Consider the following 16,040-nt stretch of genomic DNA (forward strand, 5'->3'; position numbering starts at 1 on the left):
AGCCAGCAGTGCCACAAATGGCTTTCCTGTGCCACTTCCCACTGGTCACACATAAGCCAATAACAACAACAACTACTACTACTACTACTACTACTACTGCTACTACTGCTACTACTACTACTACTACTACTACTACTACTACTACTACAGCATTTGATTTATATACTGCCCTTCAGGATGACTTAACACCAACTCAGAGCAGTTTACAAAGTATGTTATTATTATCTCCACAACAAACACCCAGTGAAGTGGGTAGGACTGAGAGAGCTCCTAGAAAGCTGTGACTCACCCAAGATCACCCAGCTGGCTTCAAGTAGAGGAGTGGAGAATCAAACCTGGTTCTCCAGATTAGAGTCCCGCGCTCTTAACCACTACACCAAACTGGCTCTCTCAAGCAGTTCTTATGGTGCTGCCCCATAAGGGCTGTTGTCTCAGACCTCACTGGTGGTGGTGTTGAAGAGGCAACAGGTGAGCCAACATTCCACCATGGCTGCTGTCCGTGTCTGAGAACATGGAGGGCCACTGTCTTTAGACAGAGGAGGCAGCAGGTGCTTGCAAGCAGCACTTCAGCCTCAGCCTCCTTGCCTCTTTGTAAAGCAGAAGCTGCTGTTATTGAATCTGGACCAACCTTTTCATGGAGGAGAAGAGGTGGTAGCCACAAGGAGGCTACTTCTTGGACACAGCAGCTGCTGACTCAGCACGTCTTCCCTGCAGCCCTCCCGATTGGTCCGGCAGGATTATAAAGCTAGGCGGAAAGTGGTACGTCATGTGATGCAAGCTGGTCATGTAATATAGGCCATTCATTACTCCTTTCCTCCTCTGATAGAAATTCTCTCCCCACCTGTTGTTTGTAGTCGTGATAGCAAAAATAGTAACAGAAGTATATTGTGGATACCTTTCCCCCAAACTGGAAATGGTAGCTAGAGCAGCAAATTTGTACCCGGAAAACAGTCGGGAGGAAGAATGAAACGTTTCTCCCCCTGTCTCCATGCAGCACCACCAATCCAAAGGGGTGGAGGGGGGGGGGGCTTGTATGGCTATTCTTTTTTTAAAAAAAAGTTGGAAGATCCATGAGTAGAGTTTTCATTTCTTATCTAGCCATGTCCTTAGGGTACAGACAGATATATTATGTAGAACATAAGGGAAAATTTGAAATATATATTTTCTTTCTCACGGCAAGTTCTGAAGAACCAGTTCTTCATGTTTATAGCGTGCTCAGTTTGGACTAAGAAAAACCAACTGGGGAGAATCCCAATTGATTGTGCCTGGGACATTACCAAAAAACATCACCGATCCCAGAACAGCATCACAAAGTGTTGTGGTTTTTTAATTTGGTATGGTGAAGGATAGGTGAAAAAAACAAATAAATATTCTGGCACCACTTTTATATAATAAAAAGCTAACAGCCCACCAAAGATATGAAGGAAGACACAAAACTCACAACCCACATTCATCTTGATCGAATCTGTACTGCCAGTAAAGACGCGGCTGCAAGTCTTTTTGACTAAGGATCTGTGGAGTACTGAAATAGTAATTATAATCACACTCCACAACTTGCATTTAATATCTTCTGAGACAGTATTGATAAATGAGAAATTATTATATTAGAAATATTTTTGTGCCAGGAATTTCTTGGGTTAGAATTAACATGCTTAAACCTAAGCGGAGTTCCTTATGAACCTATCCAACCACTCCAATTGGTCATTTTCAGAGGCCCTGATTACGGTGCCCCCACCATATGAGGCTAGATGCCTGGCAACCACCAGAGGACCTTCTCAGTCATGGAACCACAACTTTGGAACCACAACTTTGGAAGCTTTGTCTGGTTCTTTGTATCATTGTCTTATGACAGCAAGTGAAGACTGGCATTTGCTCCCTAATTGTTAATGACCCTCCTCCTTGTATGTGTGTTTAGATGGTTTAATTGTAGGGTTGCCAACCTCCAGGTGGGGCCTGGAGATCTCCTAGAATAAGAAGTGATTTCCAGATTAGAGATCAGTTCGCTGGAGAGAATGGCTGCTTTGGAGGGTGGACTGTATGGCATTATACCCCACTGATATCCCTCCCCTCTCCAAGCCCCACCCTCTCCAAGCTCCACTCCCAAGTCTCCAGGAATTTCCCTACTGGGAGTTGGCAACCATAATTGTATGAATATTTTTATATATACTTATTTAAAAATGCTTTTTTGATGTCTTAATGTTGTGATGTTGAAATGTTTTATTGCTGCCTTGGAGACCCTATTTGGGTGGAAAGGTGGCATAGAAATATGTAAAATAAATAATAAATAAATGCTCTTCTAAGCCCATGAAGCCCAAATTTCAGTCGAGTTAGAAGGGTTTCACTCCACTTAGGACTGCTGTGCAAATTATGTAAAGAGTTAGAGTATCTAATATTTTGTATGGCTGCACACAGCTCTGTAAATTTTATTTTTTGACAAGTATTACTGTGAATGCCTGTGACATATTGTTTATATGTTTATACACATTAGTTATTATTAACAGCAATCTTATCACTCTTCACTCTTACCGAGGTCTATAGAACTCAGAGGGATTGACTTCTGAAAACACGCACAAGATTTGTCTTTATGTTTAATATTGGATAGGTAATTTTTTTAAAACCCTGCATGTTATATGATTCTATGACACAGAGCTCTCAGCACCTTTTTATAAGCTTATGAATGATTCATTCATGCTGTTTTCCTTTCCTTACAATTATTCTAATCTTTTAAAAAAAATCTAACCGCAATCTCTCTTCTTGTTTTTCACAATGTAAATGAAGAAACCATCAGTGGCCCGGATCCAACCACACAGTTAAGAAAATTTAGGTGTCCTTAAATTGTTTTTAAGAGGAGTTGGGAATTACACAGATTTCTCTGTTTCCACTGCAGCCCACTTAGATCCCTGAAATTGTGGTGGAGGGGAGGGGGTCAGCAGACCTTCAGTAACAACGTAGTGGTAGGAATGTGTAGGAGGGGGGAAGTTAGCAAAAATCATCACCCCCACTCAAAAACGCTTAAATGTATATAAGTTTTCTTTTTTTCTGATTTATTTAAATTTATTTAAACAATAAACATAAAAGAAAGAAAAAACACAATCATCTAAAAAACAAATTAACACATATAAACATGAAAGAGAAAACAACTAATAAGAAGAGAGAGATGTAAAGAAGAAAAAGAAAAGAAAAACTAAACTACAAGCTGAGTTCTGATCTTCTCGACAAGTATATATCATTTTCAAATTCTCACTTATTCTATGTTAAGGATAAAATCCCTCTTTTTTCTATAGTTCGTATTCCTTAATCCATAAATCCACATACCATCAAATCACTATTATCTATTTCATGTAAAAAGTCGATAAACAGTTTCTTTTCAACTAAAAATGTAGGTATTGTCCTTTCTCTAATCAGTGGAGTAAGTTTTGCCATTGATGCAAATTGCAAAACCTTTATCCACCATTCCTCCATTGTAGGCAATATTGGAGTTTTCCATTTTTGTGCATACAGTAGTCTTGTTGCTGTCATCATATATAAGAATAAATTTCCAAAACTTCTTTCCAACTGACTGTCCATCATTCCTAACAAGAAAGTCTCTGGCTTCCATTGGATTTTAATTTTCAAAATCTTCTGAACTAATGATTGTATTTGTGACCAGAAAGTTTTTGCTTTCTTACATGTCCACCATATATGATAAAATGACCCTTCTTGTTTAGCACATTTCCAACATACATTCAATGTACCCTTATACATTCTAGCCAGTTTTCCAGGAGTCATATACCAACAGTGCATCATCTTGTAAAAGATCTCTTTGATACTAGAGCTTAATATAAATTTCAACCTTTTTAACCACACATTTTCCCATTGTTTCATTAATATGTCATGTCTGTAATTTTTGCCCATTTAATCATACACTTTTTTACTTGTATGTAAGTTTTCTTAATGAGGTTGGATCTGGCCTTTGTTTAACCATACTAAATCGCTGCTATAATCAATTTTTTATTCTTCTCCCAATTTCCTTCCATGGATAACCTGTAATCCTCATTGCTTTACCTTTCTGACTATGTGTAAATAGGTTGAAATATGGACAATTGGATGAATGGAAAGAACAGAGAAGATTAAAAACTTTGGTAAAGGCAGAGAAGGAAAGGTTTCTAAGAGGGAAGGAGTTGCAAAGCATCCCTCTTAAGTGTCTCTGAGTAGCATTTATTTGGGGATTTTTGGGTTAAGACAAGTGCATACTTATTAAAGTTAACGTTGCCAGCCTCTCCTGGAATTACAACTGATTTCCCAAACCCTGACCCCTCTAGGCTCCCCCCACACACACACACACACACCAAATCTCCAGGAATTTCCAAAACTGGAGCTGGCAACCCTAAAAAGAGATAAATTTAGCCTCACAAAACCTGGCTCTGGAATGCAAAATAGGACAGGGCTCCCAAAATAGGAATGGATTGCTGAACAAATGCACTGTATTTACCAGAAGGTATCACGGGAAAACCAGATAATGTGACCACAGAGGTGTTGCAGAAAACGGCAGCCCTGTGTTTCATTCACCTTCCTGTCCCTCGCAATGTCTAGGCCAGAGATACTCAACGCATGGTATGGTATCACCAAACTGTGGGTTTTGCTACGCCTCACAAGCAGCAGCCATGAATGCCGAGCATAGATGAGAAAATTCTCAGCATGATGATACCACATTATTATCTGAGAATAAAAAGAGATTATGATGAAGAAAGGAGAGACTGGGACAGGACTGCTGCTTTCAGTGGCAGCCTCAAATCTGCCCAAGGCAGACTGCTGCCATTGTGAATGATCTTTAGATTTCTCTTCTTTACACTTCAATGTATATAATAAACATATAATAAACAGCACCATTGAAACTAGATTTAAAAACATTACTTTATATGTCTGTCAATAAGTAATCAGCTGGTTTTGTTCCAGAGAGATGAGCACATCTATACCCTAACTTTAAAAATATGAATTGTCCCCCGGCTTTTGCATCAAAAATACTTCGCAGAGTTTGCGGGGGAAATGGCATTTGTAGCCAGCAACCCAGCAGCAGTTCAATAGGTGGCTGACAAGATACAACCTTACCAGGTTCCGGTGTAAATTAGCTTGATAAAAGTTATTACCCACAATATTGTGTTTGTTTTACTTAACTGGATTAATACAGCTGTTAGGTTTCAGATAATGAGCGATGGGTGAAAGGGTATCTTGTATTCCTCCAGACTTTGATATTCACTCTCTCCAGTCCCCTCCCCCTTTCCCACCACTGCATGCTGTCCCCCAGGAATGCCGTAACAGTATCCCTTCAATTAAAAGGAGGAAAGGATCCGGCTAAATATTTCCCAGCCGAAATGGTTTCCACCCTGATTTTGAAGAGTGTCCCAGATCAAATTTAAAACAGAGCTAGATATTCCATGCTGGGACTCTTTCGTCCTTGTCCCGCATAGAATTCCTTGTGGTGCTGTGAGGTCGCCGATATAACAACTGGGCTGTTTTATAATATCATAAATCAGTTTCCTCTCCTTGTTTTCCAGGGCTGACAAGCCTGGTTGAGGCTTAGAAATATCAAAGCTCACATTTCTATTGTATAACCTAATAACATTTCATACATTTTCAAAGGCTTTTGTAGTTTGATCTACAACACATTAATTGTTGTGGTCCTTGGACAAAAATTACTTTGATAATAGGATACTCCTCCCTTTTTCATTTTTGGAAAGGTAACTAATTAGGCTTCCCAGTTGCCTGCTGGGTTTGCTCCATTGGCCACTGATCGCTGGCAATCTGCAGGAGGTGGCAAGCCCCCCAGAGATCACCCACCACCAGCAGGCAACCTGGGAAAGCATGCACCGGGTGCCCGGTGCGGCGTGACAACGTCACTTCCTTAAGTTATCATGCTGGCTGTGGGCATGCTCCTGCACTTCACTGGGGCCAATTTTTGCCCCAAACGGGCCAGAATTAGCTCCACACATAGCGCAGGAGCACACCTGTTGCCAGCATGATGATGTCACTTCCTGTAAGTGACATCATCACACAAGCACCAGGAGTGAGCAGCACGTGCAAAACAATCACACACAAGGCACAAGGTGCCAGGTCCCTCCTCTCACCAGGAGGGTATAGGGACCTGGCAACCCTATAACTAATAAATTGGGCCAGCCTTACACCAAAGTAAAGGGAAGGAGTTCCTGGACAGCAGATTCCAGAAGGTTGCTTGACAATTTATCTCCCTCCTTCTAACCTCTATTTTTTGGTATGTCATTTTAACAACTAACAAGGGAAGGGTTAACATTTTGAATTTTCATTTCATCTCCGTGGCTGAAAAACTAAGCTGTGAGCTAAGAGGTCCCAAGTTCTAATGTCACCTCTGTTATGAAGTTGACTAGGTAATCTTAGCCACTCAAAATGCAATCTACAACATGGCTATGCATGCATGCTTATGTTAGCGATGCACTAGAAAACTTTCTATTGCCTTATATCTATATCTATATCTATTAAAAAGGAATACAAAGGTATTTATTTTCACAACTCCTGTGGCTACCCCCAACAAGACATGGATTTGAGGTTCAGTGCAAGCAGTAGAATGTAGGCTCCAGTTTGACTGGAGAAATCTGTCCATCTCTATCTGATCTGCCTGTTAGGTGGAGCTGCCTGTCCAACAGCTGGCAGGAAAAAAATGACAGGACACGGTTGGTGGGGCTGGCTGTAATTGGTTGCTCATGTTGTAAACATGGTTGTGCATTATTGATGAACCTGGAAGTAGTAATGCTGATGAGTGGGCTATTGCCAGGACGACTATGTATGTGAAACACCTTTTTAATACTCTAAGCACTGTAGAAACACTAAAATATTATTCACAGAAAATATGACCTCCAAGGTGCTATCACAGATGGAAATTCAATTTCGAAAGTAGACTCAAATATACAGAGAAAACATTGTTGTGGACCAAAAGGTTAGATAATTAATCCCTAAGAGGCTTGCTTAGCAATTATAAAGTGAAAATTGGTAAACCTCTCTATCTGAGCTTTCTTCCAAGAAGGCTGAATCTGACGAACTAGCATCCTGATACTACACGTATGCACCTGTAAATAAGTCCCAATGACTTCAGTGGAACATGCCCGCAAAGAATTATGGCCTGAAATGCCAGAATCCCAGTGGGTTTGATCTAGAGAAACACATGTGCAACAGACCATGTGTGGGATTAGATAGGGAGGTAGGGTTACACTTTTGCATCTAGATCATGGGGATAGATAACTGTTTACAGATAAGAGAAAAAGAAGATATGATTAAAACTGCTGTTGTAGTGTATGGATTATGGAGACAACCACAACAGAGAGATAACCAGCAATCCTTCCACCTTCTTGGTCTGAGCTAACACTTAGAGAGAAAAATTGGAATCTTCTAGTGGCTTAACAGGTTTTTTTCTACCCTCATTTGTGATTTGCGAGCTTGCAACATTTGTTCTGCTCGTTCAAAACTCCGAATCCACTGACTGTGGATCAGAGTGGTATTTGTGGTATTCTGCACAAGCATGTATCCTATAGCGACCAAAATTAGAGATCAGTGATATAAATCATAATATCAGTTAAACAAGGTTTATTTTATTGATTTTAAATTTTAACATCTCTAGATGTTATTTTAATCAATTTCACTCGGGATCTCCACCACTGACCGGAAATGTCTTCAGTAACATTATTTTCCTTCCTAATGTGAAACTTTTGTTAAATATCTATAACAAATAACCTTTCCAGAAAAAAAAACACAGCTGATATATGTCATCTAAAAGCTGTAAAACTATGAACATAAGTAAGAGACTGAGGCTCTGAATGAAAATGTTAAACTGAGTATTTGAGTTTTTAATCCATTCATTCCCATTAATGTCCGTGTGGACCAAATCAACTTAAAACTTGTATATTGCAACCCCATAGCCTAGGTGGGCCTAGTCTCATCAGATATCAGAAGCTAAGCAGGGTCAGCTTTGGTTAGTAATTGGATGAGAGACTTCCAGCAAAGACCAGGGTTGCAGAGGCAGGCAATGGCAAGCCACCTCTGTTAGTCTCTTGCCATGAAAACCCCAGTGGAAGCTGCCATAAGTCAGCTATGACTTGATGACACTTTCCACACCAATCTGACCTGGATAGCCCAGGCAAGCTCAGTCTCATCAGATCTCAGAAGCTATGCAGGGTCAGCCTTGGTTAGTAATTAGATGGGAGACCTCCACCCGGGGTCACCACATGACTTGAAGGCACTCTCTACCACCTCCACCTCATGGAGGAAGCAAAGTTGAGTGTTCCCCGTGCTGCTATGAGCCAGTGCTGCAAGGGTCACACAGCTAGTCAGCACTATAAACAATGGATATTGATTCTCTGAAAATTGGCAGAGTAAATAGGAATTTTACTAATTATATGAGTCTTAGAAGTTCTATCAACACAGAAGCCTGCTATTCTTTTTGGGGGCAGAGGCATCAACTGAGGACAATTCCCGTAATAGACAGGGCTCTGAGACAAGATCATCTGGTCCATTGAGTCCAGCATCTTGATTCTGAGAGGTCAGCCAGGCAGCTCTTGGGAACAGGGGCAGGAAGACCGCAGCCCCCCTGTTTCATCCCTGCATGGGTGTGCAGAGAAACACTTTTTACGTATTAAGGTTTTTTGGCATCCCAGCCGTCTCAATCTTTGCATAAAAATAGCTGTGGCAACAAATTCTGTGATTTCCCCCCCCAAAACTGCTGCAATGGAAAGAATGACTGTTGGCCATATCCATGATAGCCTAGTTCACACGTTACGATTGTCATATGAACATATACTTGTGAAGTGACATCAGAGAGAAATTCCAGTATGTTTTAGAGCCAAGCTACAAGAGACAAATTACACGAGGAGGAGCGCGTGAAGGGAGTGAGAAGCTGAGCCTTAAAAGAGATCCAAAGGCTCTGTCAATTTCGCCTCTCTACAGAGCCAGGGAGATCCCTGCTCAGTGGGTTTGTTTATTTCCTCTTTGCCTCTTAAAAGGGGAAGTGAAACTGACCAGCGCCTTTGGCTCCCTGGCCCTGTAGAGAGGGGAAATTGACAAAGCCTTCTGATCTCTTTTAAAATTCAGCTTCCCAGCTAACATTGCAATCCCTTCACCTGCTCCTCCTTGTGTAATTCTTCTCTTGTAGCTTGGCTCTTAGAAGGCCAACTGAGAGCAATATGATCGCTTCAGTGCATTTTTGGATGCTTTGGGGTATTTGTTTCTTTCTCGTTTTTTCCATTCCTGGACCCTGGTCCTTTTGGAAATGCTAAAGACATATTCTCATGTTCTGCTCTACAAACCTCAGGGCTAGGAACTTGACTGTCAACGTCGCAGCACTGGGAAGGTAAAACTGGTGTGGAAATGCTTAGGAATTTGTGGCAAACTCTTGGAAGATGTGAGATAGAATTGAGAGCCTTGGCAATCTGGAAAGCCAGTGCTTTTAAAGTTTCTACTCTTTCATAAAGGGCTGCTTAGGTATAAGTCTGAAGACGTCTTATCTCAATCCAGCTGCAATGAGATCTCTTAACAATATTAGAAAGGCATAACTGACCCTAAACTAAGACTCCAAGATTAAACAAAAAAATGGCTGCCCCTCCAGCCAACACAAATATGAGGAGATTTTAGTCTCGACATAAGAAAGATCTGTCTTGCTGCACAGCTGCAAAGATGAAGTGATTCATTATGAAGATTATTATTTCAAGCTCTGCAGACTTATCCTTTGCTGTCATATCTGGGCAAACTTTGCACAGTCCCAATTAAGGGTGGTCACGCTTGGGCAGAGTTACAGCGGGCCTTCTTCCCCTGCCTAGCAGCTTCCAGGGATGGGACGAGATCAAAGGAAGTAATTTAAGTTCTGGAAGAGGAAAAAGCACGCTGACTTTTTGGTTATTCAATATGGTGGCTTTTAAAAACTGGATTTTATGCCACGCTGATTTTTGCACCATTGTTGTGAATTTCTCAGAGCCTCCTTAGGCACAAAGGGCCATGGGGGGATTCATCTTTGATGACAAAATGGCCTTGTTAATTTCGGCTATTTTTATATATCAGTCACACACACCAGGCTAAAAGAAAAGATCAAGCATTCATCATAAAGCTTAAAGTTACAGGAAAACCTTTGACTTGAAATGGCGCAGATGATTTAGCAGAGTTACAACTTTAACCTGGAACTCTTGCCCGAAAACTTAAGTTCTCCTCCATTCCCCTACCTCTTCAGAATCCATCCTAAAATCTGGAGCTACATTCTTAGGAACAAAATTGTGCTTTAGATACATCAAGTGAGGATAGGTTATTTTTATACTATTTGATAGCCATTAACTTGTATCTATGGCTGGTGCTTTCCAAATCACACTTCCACCATCCCATTACAGGAATATAGTTACATTGCAATCATGCTTCTTTTCAGTATTTTATTTGTCCTTTATGATATTGGTATTGCTATTATATCCTGACCCGGATGGCATAGACTAGCCCAATCTCATCAAGTCACAGAAGCTAAGCAGGGTCGGCCTTGGTTAGTAAACAGATGGGTGACCTGGAAGGACGACCAGGGTTGCAATGCAGAAGCAAGCAATGATAAGCCGCCTCTGTTTGTCTCTTGCCTTGAAAATCCCAGCAGGGGTTGCCTTAAGTCAGCTGCAACTTGACGGCAGCACTTCACACACACACACACACACACACACATATGGTGGTATGTGTTATGTTATATTAAGGAAAGACATAATAAGGGATACAGATACTTCTCTCATTCCTCTTCCCCTTGCCTTTGTCACCTCTCTCTTTTAATTATGATTTCACCACATTTGTCTTGTTTCGAAACTGTCCAATACATACTTTAAAAAAAAGAAATCCACCCTTTTGCAAAGCCCTCATTTAACTGCACTGAAGTCCTAAGAACAGAAACTGTATTTCTTGCATTAACACTTCCCTTCCCTTCCACATGTCTCTATTTTCTCTGCACTGTCTGACTTTAGACTGAAAGCTCATTGGGAAGAACTGTTTCTTTAGCCTATGCTAGGAAATGGTGTGCACATTAAAGTATAATATAATACTACTTATCATCCCATGAGGGAGTTGTTTGTTTTCAAAGGGTACTGGCAAACTCACAGTTTTCCATACAGCACAGCTCTGAGAATTATTTTCTACCAGCTGTCAATCTGCAACCAATTCGGCCAGAGCAACCTGAGGAATGAGACTACTGGAACAGCTTCTGAAGAATACGGATGTATTGTCTTTTAAGCACGAGAGAATTAGGGCTTCAATAAACAGAATGTGCGAGTGTAATAGCAGCATCTATGAGAAGTGGTTGAACCAGGGCTTTTTTTCAGCGGGAACTCGGTGGAACCAAGTTCTGGCACCTCTCAAAAATACTCACATGTCTGGCGGCCCCATCCCTCAGTTCCCCTTATTTCCCTCTTGAGAGTTCCACCACCTCTTTTCCCAGAAAAAAAGCCCTGGGTTGAACCATCTCATTTTGCTAAAAAATAACCTCATGCTTGCAAAAGTAAAGTGGATAGCACATGGGCAAGGATGTTAATTAAAGAACTTTGTGATACTTAATACAACTCATGAAAATATTCCTTTTTATTTAAAGTTCCACTCCACCACAGAAAAATGACAGTATAGAGCATGGGTTTCTGTTGAGCCTTACTGGGTCTGCTTTTGAATTGCTTGTATAGAATGGCGGTGTGTGCATGTGTATGTTTGATGGAGTGTTTAGAGAGAGTTAAATAAAATTGTTGGCACAATTACGGGCACTATTTCGGTTTCAATCTTCTTTTCTATATGGGACAAAAGTCTTTTGCACAAAGCAGAAAAAGAACAAAAACAAACTTATTCTTTAACAGTGCAGTCCTAAACAGCTGCACCCTTCTAAATCCATTGAAAGTCTATAGGTACAGAAGGGTATATTGCTGTTTACGACTGCATTGGAAGCAAGCATTTTTCTTTGTACGTTGTAAGGAAGATTTGGGAAATTTTTATCATGAGGTTTGCAACTTTTGCTTGGAAATGAAATCAGTAAACGCCAGAAAAATTTCTTTTAATGGGCCTTCATTTTTAATGTCTTTCCCTTTCTGGCCATTATCAAATGATCAGAACCTGAGCAAAATCAAGTAAAGCAAACCTTGCTGATGATAGAAAGATGCCGCTTAATAAGCCACCGAGACTAATAATTTCCTTCCCACCCCCCGCAAAGGAATGTGCCATTTAAGTGTCTAGTGACATTTAATGCCAATTAATGGTGCATTTTTGGTACGTTTACACAAGCATATATTAATTTAGCAGATTAATAGAACTACCGTCACATTTGTTTCTTAGGCTCCTGGGATTTTAGAAGGTTTTTTTTTATTAATTCAAATCTAAACATAAATAAAACACTAGCTTAACAGAACGTGTAGTGACAGGACCTGAAATGGCAAGGAGGCTTTCTGTTGAATTGTCTCCTTATAACTATTTACAAAAATGATTTTGTGATCTAGGAAACTTAGTAAACTCGAGCAATAAAATGTCTACTTAATAAAACTGGGACAAAAGGCACAAAGATTTCACTAAAGCAAATCAGTTACAGTTATACCACTAGTTCCTTTATGAAGGCTGAATTTGGAAAGCTGGAATGGGGGGGGGCTCAAGGGAATGCCCGGCATAGGCTGTCTACTCAATTATCCAACCCAACAGCTAAATCACTTCCTCTTGATTTTAAAGTTAGGGACTTTGGCCAGTATCACATTGTTTGTGGCGTATTCTTTTAATTCACAGAGAATTCAACACCAGTGCTAATTCAAGAAATGGTGTGCCACTGAGCAACTGTGATATCATCAATATCATAAAAATAAACATTATGAAATTAGCACCAAACCCACACTGACACAAGACTCATTTATCGTCCTATATGACAGTGATAAATCATGCATGCAAATCATGTATCAGAATCATAAAATGAGCTATCAACACAATAAAAAAGAATGAATTCAAAAGGTCTCCACGGAATAGACCATTTTTTAAAAAAAAATTATACCCTTTTCCCCATCTGGGGTGATGTTTAATCCAAGGCCAGTTCAGTCTCTGACACTAGAATTGCACCTACTACCAGGTGAAGACTCCATTAGCTATAAGGGTGGCGGGTTCTACAATTTACCACCAGCCTTGTTTTATTTCACTGGAAATCCTAGATAATTCCCAAGAAAATAAATGAGCCTCGGTGAGAAAGGTAGACTATAAATAAGGCAAATAAATAAAATGAAAATCAATAAAATGTGGATTGTCCAAAAGATACATTTGCAAGTGTCCTGAGCAAATTAACATTTTGAATGGGACCCTTATTTACAAACCAAAAAAAAAAAAAAGCCCTGAGCCAAACACTTCTTTAAAAACTGCTCACCCATTGGACCGGCCAGTGCTTAATTCTGATCAGGTCGTGTTATTTTTCTCTATCTATATATGTATGTACATATATATACACATACACACACATTACTATGTATGAAATTTTAGGGCAACAAAAACAGATAAAGATTTTTTCAGTCATCTTCCATTATTTGTCCTGTAGGGTTCACATTAGTGAATCACAACTGTCATGGAAGCTTCACTGTTAAAGTAAATGCACATGCAACCAAACACACTTGAAATCCCAATCTTGTGCTTCGCAGCTTCCATAAAACACTTAGTTTATATCAATAACTGTCCATTCACTGACCCTAACTGTGCACTTACAAGATCCTGCGTTAGTGAACAGGAGTATCCAAAGAACAAGGAATTGAAGATGCATAGCTCTTTTACTTGAACTGATCCCAGGGGATCTATTTTCCTAATAAGTTGCAGTCCTCTTGGATTCTATGAAAGCTTGAGGGACACTTTATTATTTTGGCTTTTTCTTCCAAGAGGCATGAGGTTATTCAGAGCAACCGTGAGAGAAAATGATTTCCCCAAGATCGAGTGGGAATTTCAGTCTGAATTTCCCTATTGCTAGTGCAACATTCTATGACTTTATACCACATCAAGAATCCACAAGAATGGGGAGTACTTGAATTTCTGAAGCCAAGGTTAAGGGCAGTCTACCTGTCCTGTGCCATCTCAGTCCTGCTTATTCCAAACTACACAAACACACACCTCTCAAGAACGAGAAGAGGTCCTTTCTCCAAAGTTTAGGATAAAGAGGGAAAGTGCTTACTAGAAGAGGCTTAGAAGATGTCCCTGTAATATTCAACGGAAGGCAAAGCCCCTTGATTCTCCTTGCTGAACTCTTTGGTTTGTTCCATTTTATCAAGGTTTCCTAGCGGAGCATTCCTTCTGTATGGGAAGGTCTACTCCCGTCAGGGCTCGACCTTTCACCTAACACGCACAGGCACCATTTGATCAGACCCTTTGACTCCAGGATAATTTCTCTCCTCTACTCACAATCGTCAAGGCGGGATAGAATCAACCCCCATGTCATGTTCCAGCAAATTAGTGAGGATTTCAACCACTCATCTTGGGACTCCAAAAGAGAGATGGGTCATCAGGAATCTCTGAACACATCCTGTCTCACTTGCAAAGTTCCTATTTCCAAAAGGGTCATTTTGTTTTTATGATGAGACAGGGAAATGACCCTTGCTTCTCTTAGGGTATGCAGGCACCTGAAGTACCAGATTGCTCTTTGTGAAGCTTACTCAAAAAGACCGTTTTTCCAGGGGGACATCTGGCGCTAGCGGCAAATGTTAGTGGACAGATTTCTTATAACCAAAGGAAGACAACTGGAGATTTGTGATTGCTCTCCGACCCTGGTTTTACAAGAAGGCCCTTCTGAGGAAGAGGGCTTCTGACTGGAAAGCGGGGCAGCGCCCCTTCCTTGCATCGGGCTTGACAAAACCTCGGGAGGGGATTTAGTATTGCTTTCTCCGGATTTGGATTTGGCCTCAGGGCCGCACTGGCGTCTTCCACCTCTTTGGGAGAGGCCAGGCTTGCCCTTCTGCGCTTCAGAAACCCGATTCACGTTGCAGAATCTCTGGAGGGGGGCAACTGGCATCCTTGGGAGCTTCAGCTGCGGGGCAGAGACCCAGGCCTCGGCGCAAAGCCTCAACTGCGGGGCAGAGACCCGGGCCTCGGCGCCAGGTGTCCGCTTCGGGCTAGGACCCGAGGATCGCGGCTCTTACCGGCGCAGGAGTGGAGCGGCTTGGGCCTGACGACGAGCGACGGGCAGACGGAGTAGAGGGAGAGCTTCTCGAAGTAGTCACAGGTCTCCCGGGAGAGGATCTCGTCGATCATGAAAGTCTTGTAGCGCCGCCTGGCTGCCTTCAGCTGCCCGGGGGAAGCCAGCCGCAGCTCGGCCTGGCAGTGCATGGCTGGGCCGGGGGCAGCGCCGGGGTGGGGTGGGGGGCTCCGCGGAGGGCGGCTGCAAGGGGCCCCGAAGGGAGATCTTCCAGGGGCTGCGCCGGGAGGCCGGGACCCCTCCCTCGTCCCTCGTCCCTCGTCCCCCGGCCGGCCCGCCCGCCCGCCTGGCTGCTGCACTGCGCCGCGCTCCGGCTCCCGGCTCCCCGCGCCCGCCTCTGCCCGGCCAGCCCGCGGCGCGGCGCCCGGCCCTTTTGAGGACGGCGCGGCTGTCAATCAGGCGCTCCTGGGCCCGGCTGTCAGAGCCGCGACGCGCCGCGCGCTATTTTCAGACGGCGGGCCGGGGGCGGCTGCCTCCCTCCCGGCTGGAAGCGGGCCAGGGGCTGGGCTCGCTCGGATTGGGGCTGCGTCTCGGGGAGAAGCGTGACAGGCCGCCCTTCCCCGCCTCCTCTCCTCCCTCCCGAGCTCTGTTGAGGGTTTCAGGCAGCGGCCGTCGAGGCTCCGGCAAAGCCGCCCCGTCAGCAAGTTCGGGAGAAGTTCGGGAGTCTGTCCAGATGCGGGCGGGGGGAGGGGGGGGCTCCGAGGCTGCTTCCTTGGAACGGGCCCGGCTTAGCGGCTGTAAAGCGCCCTAGGGGCGCTCCCGCCGTGTGGAAGTCGCCAAGTCCGGGTTGGGAAATGGCGGAGATTTGGGGGCAGAGCAAAGTTTGGGAGTGGAGGGAGCTTAGCAGGGATGG

General features: G+C 42.7%; 1 protein-coding gene across 1 annotated transcript in view; it reads right to left on the bottom strand.

The window, feature by feature from the left end:
* The window catches only part of BARX2 (BARX homeobox 2), a 55,527-nt gene extending 40,018 nt beyond the window's left edge, over window positions 1-15,509 (bottom strand). The window contains exon 1 of the mRNA XM_054997822.1: window positions 15,132-15,509. Within this exon, the coding sequence (XP_054853797.1) occupies window positions 15,132-15,318 (187 nt within the window). The 5' untranslated portion in view covers window positions 15,319-15,509. The remainder of the gene's footprint in view (window positions 1-15,131) is intronic.
* Window positions 15,510-16,040: the final 531 nt, after the last annotated feature.

Source organism: Eublepharis macularius, chromosome 14 (genome assembly GCF_028583425.1).
Source record: "Eublepharis macularius isolate TG4126 chromosome 14, MPM_Emac_v1.0, whole genome shotgun sequence".
NCBI classification, from domain to species: Eukaryota; Metazoa; Chordata; class Lepidosauria; order Squamata; family Eublepharidae; genus Eublepharis; species Eublepharis macularius.